General features: G+C 36.4%; 1 protein-coding gene across 3 annotated transcripts; it reads right to left on the reverse strand.

The window, feature by feature from the left end:
* Positions 1 to 541: 541 nt before the first annotated feature.
* Positions 542 to 4,583, reverse strand: LOC125245330. 3 transcript variants are annotated; one of them, XR_007179489.1, is made up of 3 exons: positions 3,544 to 4,583; positions 3,322 to 3,457; positions 542 to 1,415 (listed from the first exon to the last, which is right to left on the reverse strand). XR_007179489.1 is itself a non-coding variant. In XM_048155857.1 (3 exons), the coding sequence occupies exon 2, from the start codon at positions 3,258 to 3,260 to the stop codon at positions 2,106 to 2,108; it is 1,155 nt and encodes a 384-aa protein (XP_048011814.1). In that variant the 5' UTR covers positions 3,261 to 3,457; positions 3,544 to 4,583; the 3' UTR covers positions 542 to 1,415; positions 1,520 to 2,105. The 3 variants fall into 3 exon arrangements, 2 of the variants coding, with proteins under 2 accessions (XP_048011814.1, XP_048011815.1); XM_048155857.1 differs by having other exon boundaries at positions 1,520 to 3,457; XM_048155858.1 differs by lacking the exon at positions 3,544 to 4,583 and having other exon boundaries at positions 1,520 to 3,536.
* Positions 4,584 to 5,024: the final 441 nt, after the last annotated feature.

The following is a 5,024-nucleotide window of genomic DNA, read 5'->3' on the forward strand; positions in this document are numbered from 1 at the left end:
GGTGGAGAGTACTGAAAATCTGTAGTCAAGTACAATTAAGTGCATTGCTAAAATATTACTCAATTACGAGTAAAAGTACCGGTGTTAGAGAAATACTCAAGTAAAAGTCCAGTTTGTAAAAAAATTAAATTAAAAAAAAAACTAAAAAAAAAAATTTAAAAGAAAATATTCAGAGTATTAGTTACTTTTAACCACTGATGTCACCGTCACTTCTCCAGACTAGGGCTGGAAATTGTGTGTTTTCCTTTACCAGAAGTTAACATGCCAACAATCTATTAATCATTAATAATTGATAAGATGCAAAACAAGTGTTTTTCCCTAATTTTTTTCTCATTTAAGTTTGTATTTCCTTATTAAGCAAATGTCTCCGGCAGACAAAAAACTAAATTACATGAGGAGCCACGACTATTGATTAAATATCCATGAATACATTTTTACATGGTTAAATTCTTCATTCAGAATCAATGAAAGATCAATCATTAACGTCCTTTTTTTGTTTTGTTTTGTTTTCCGTCCTCATGACCCAGGTTTTCATCGGCTTGTTTGCTATCAAATCACCTTACTGGCTACAAAAATGCAGATAAAAGGTTTGGATATGAATTAAAATTGTACTCAGTACTCAACTATGATTTTAAAAGTAACTTAATAGATTACATGGATTAATGAATATTACAAGTAAAAATACAGGCTTGAAAATCTACTCATAAAAGTACAAGTACCCCAAAAAACTACTTAATTACAGTAATCTGAGTATTTGTAATTAATGACTTCCACCTCTGATACCAGAAACCACTCCCCAAGTGGGTCTTGAATCTGGGTATCCGGCGTGGTAGATGGATGTGCAAACTGACCAAAAGTCAATTGGGTAGCAAAATGGGTCCTATGAGGCATCAGGGAGGGATTTACCCAACATTCTACAGGCAAATATATGTTATAAGCAACTTATGTTAAGTTAGCAAAATATTCAAACAATATAAATATTGTAAATATTCAAATGCCAGCAGTTGCAATGCTGTCTCCTTTACACTTATCCCCATAAATCTGTCCCAATCTGGGTCACTGCACCAATGAAAGTGTTTATGTGAATGCTCCATGCACTGTCGGAAGGCTTTCTGCAGCTTTATTCTTTTACTTAAATTGAAAGGGCCTCTGTCCTTACAGGCCTACTTCTTTAACTACCTCAGCCCCTCCCTTTACCGTCTTAAACCATAAACCATGTATATGTCAATGCATCCTGAAGATCTTCAGATAGCCTAACCAAACAGATCTACTGTACCTTTTACAGCCAACAGAAACATGGGTATCCGATGTTCCATTAATTAGGCAAACATAAATGGAACAAACTGACAATATGTAATCATTACCTTTCAGACTAGAAGTGGACTCCTCCAAATCACTGTCCACTGTAACTTCCTCTAAAAAGGTAGAAAATACAGAAATATATAAACACAAGGTAAATGTTATTTTAAGCAAAATCTGAACCCATGTTGTGTATGGTGTATACTGTATAGTATACTACCTTCTGGATCAATGTTGATTTCATTGAGATTTTGCCCTTTAAAGTCTGCCAAGCGTCCTTTTTCAAGAGCCAGTAAAATTTTACTGATTTTAGCCAGTTGGAGGGTGTCTTCGGGTAACCTGTAAAATTGACGATGAACTCTAATGTCATGGCCTAGAAAGTCTGCCAACTGATCTAGTTCGGTGTTGCTAAGATTAAGAACTTCAGAAAGTGTCCCGATCTGTTTCCTCAACTTTGTTGAAGTAAGAGTCTGAGGATTTTTTGCGCCGCATGCAACAGCAAATTCTCGAATGCAATCAGAGCCTCTGAAAAACGTCATTGCATATGGACGTGCAAAAAGGAAAGGGTTTTCATTTGGTATTCCACACCTACTCCGATTTTCAATAAGCAGGCTGATTGATTCTTGCATGGAAGGTGTGAGAAGCACGGGAACCTTTCTGCCTCTTTTGCCTCGGATTTCTACACGCCTGAAGTACTGACACAGTTTGTTTTATAAATATGTGAGGGCCATGGTAATATCTGGATGAGCGTCCGTTTGGTTGCTGGAGATGTATGCAGACAACGGCATCTGGGACACTTCCCCTTCTCATCTACGATTGAAAAGCATAACCTGAGTTAACGTAATCTTGGCCAGTTTTGCCCATTGCTGAGACGACGGCTGCGATAACAAGAGTTTGCGAGGGGTCTTCTCTTGCTCATCAAGATATATATGAAGGAGCTTAACATCTTCGGTGAATGGAAGTAATTGTGGGGAATTCCATTTTGCTTCCTCCAGTGTTCGCCGAGCTTTTGTCTCTTCATCTCCACTAATAGTAGAGTGGCTCTCAATGAGCATTGCTTTTTTGTCTAGACTCTGTCCAAGTTTCACAGCCACACTAGACTTTTCAAATACATTGGTATCTTCATTGTAGCCAGCAGCCCTTTTAACTGCATTGATGGTATGCATGAAGTTTGAGGGATGAATGAGCTCTTTAATAGATGTAAGGGGGGATACCTCTCTTGCACATATTAGGAGTCTTCCAAACTCCCTCATCTTTTGGCGGATGTGTTCATGCATTTTAACTCTTGATCCATACTTGTTGTAAAGATGCTTTCCTAACTCTAAAATGCACCAGTCATTTCTAGTTTCAAGTGCCACTTGGTCCTGGTTCATGGAATTTAACAGCTTCCAAACACCATGAGTTACTCCTGGTGGGGGAGGTTGTGCAAAGCCACAAAGAACCTGGACACGGGTTTTTCCAGGTTTCGGCTTCTCATCACCAGGCCTGAATTTGCAAACCTTGAAATGTCGCCACAGAGTTTTCTTTAAGAAGAGTCCTTTGCAGTAAATACAGTGCATAAAACTTTCCCCATCCAGGTTCTTTTTGGGCAGTTTCCGTGAAATCATCAGTCCTGCACCTGTATTAATAACAGTACTGTTGTAAGCAAAGTTCCCTTTGTTGCGTAGATACTCCAGTTGCATCCTCCTTTCTTTTGAGCCCTTTGGATGACTTAATGCTTTCGCTACCTCTACCTCATTTCTATGCTTTCGTTCCAGATGTCTAGAAATTTTTGTAAAAGCACCGTCACAAAAAAAGCACTGCTGTTTTTTGCTGTACATTCTCAATCCACCTTTCTTTTTAATTATAGTTGGGATAACTACTGATGTTGCGCTGTCAAGAATGGAAGATGTGTCAGGAACTTTGGCTATGTCGTGGTTCTGGGAGCTCCCTAAGTCACCGCTGCTTTGAGTACTGAACATTTTGATTCTGTTCACAGCTGAACTGCTCAGGACTGGCAAAGTCTGTAACTTTTTTCTTTACCTTTTGGTGAAGCAGTAAGGCTCATGCTACTATCTGATGTGTAACTCTCTGATGTGTCAGGAATGTACTCTTCCTCACTGACAGATAACTCATCTTCACTCGAACCATCTGAGTACTCAGCAATCTTCGCTCTAGCCTTGACAGACAATGACCATTCAGTTCATTTAATCCTCTATCATGGGCTATTCTCTATTCTATTCTATTAAAGTAATTAACACTTACTCTGGTGTTTTTTGCTCTTTTTGATGCTGTGGTACAAGCAGAATGTTGTTCACTCATTGCAAATGGTGCATGATTCCGTCTGACGTCATCTTGAATGTCTGTATGGTCATCTTTACTGTTTACACTGGAATTTTCAAACAGATCATCCGAATCATCACGAATCACAGATCTCTAAAAAACAAACAAACAAAAAAACAACATCAGAATGACAAGTTTTAAATGATCTAGAAAAAAGTATGTTTATCATATAATGAAAAATAACTGTTGCCTTTTTTACACTTTAAAGTTAATGTGTAAAATCTGTATCTATTAAATAAATGGGGCCAAACGCAATAGAATATAAAGGTTTGTGTCTCATTATTCTATTAATAACTACTGATTGATTTTGTATTTCTATCAGAAATTAAGAATTATTAGTGTCATCGTAGATGGTGTTGCAAAAAATCTAAGCTATCTAATACTTCAAATCTCAAGGTTAAATCAGAAGATTTTTTTGTAAAAATGTTTCTGTAACACCTGCCAAAAATAGTATATAGCTCCTCTGTGGTTTTTAACAAAATAATAATAAAAAAAACTTTTCAAAACATCCCTTCTTCTGTTTTTTCACAAATATTTTTTTAAACATCGTTTGTACCATATTTGTCACTGTTTTTTCTGATTGTAGACGATGCATGACTTTTATTTTGGAGTGACGACATGACGTCATAAGACTGCGCAGCGCTCCTGGATCTGTGATTCTGCTGAATAAAGGTTTGTTTTAAGAATTTAAGTTGTTTTAATCGACAGAAACAGTTTTGTAGTTTCAATAGTTTTTTCAGCGATGTTAAATGAGTTTATTTACTATTTAATGTAACATTGTTATTGTTTATCTAACTGTAATGAATGATATTTGTGTGAGTAAAGCTCATATCCACCGATGAGACACAGTAAACTTGCGTCTCATTTCTCTCTCTATATATCATAAATCAGTTTATCATGAACACGAGTTCAGTCTCTGGAGAGTCATGATGGAGAAACTTAACTTTTCAACTCCGAGTCAATTGAATCAAATACTGAGAAATGATTCAGTGAATCACGACACGTGCTGCTCAAACAGTGAACATGAACGAGAACAACAAACACAAACTAACAAATCATGTTTTCATCCAAGTGTAATCATTTAAATATAATCTATAATTCATTAAATACCAAATGTAGATCATAAATGCCTGAAATATGAAGTTTATTAATTTGCAGCGTTAGTTTTGAGTGTTTTTTTTTTGTCCAACAGGTCATTGAAGACTTTTAACTCTGTTAATTATTCTCTTCTTACAGATGGAGTTTATTAAAGAGGAAACTGAAGACATGAAGATTGAGTTTATTAAAGAGGAGACTGAAGACATGAAGATTGAGTTTATTAAAGAGGAGACTGAAGACATGAAGATTGAGTTTATTAAAGAGGAAACTGAAGACATGACGATTGAGTTTAATAAAGAGGAGTT

The sequence above is a fragment of the Megalobrama amblycephala genome, linkage group LG14 (assembly GCF_018812025.1).
Source record: "Megalobrama amblycephala isolate DHTTF-2021 linkage group LG14, ASM1881202v1, whole genome shotgun sequence".
Classification (NCBI taxonomy): Eukaryota; Metazoa; Chordata; class Actinopteri; order Cypriniformes; family Xenocyprididae; genus Megalobrama; species Megalobrama amblycephala.

Bases quoted from the DNA above. Each gene is read 5' to 3' on its own strand.
- LOC125245330 (XM_048155857.1), bottom strand. From the start codon at position 3,260: ATGTTCAGTACTCAAAGCAGCGGTGACTTAGGGAGCTCCCAGAACCAC.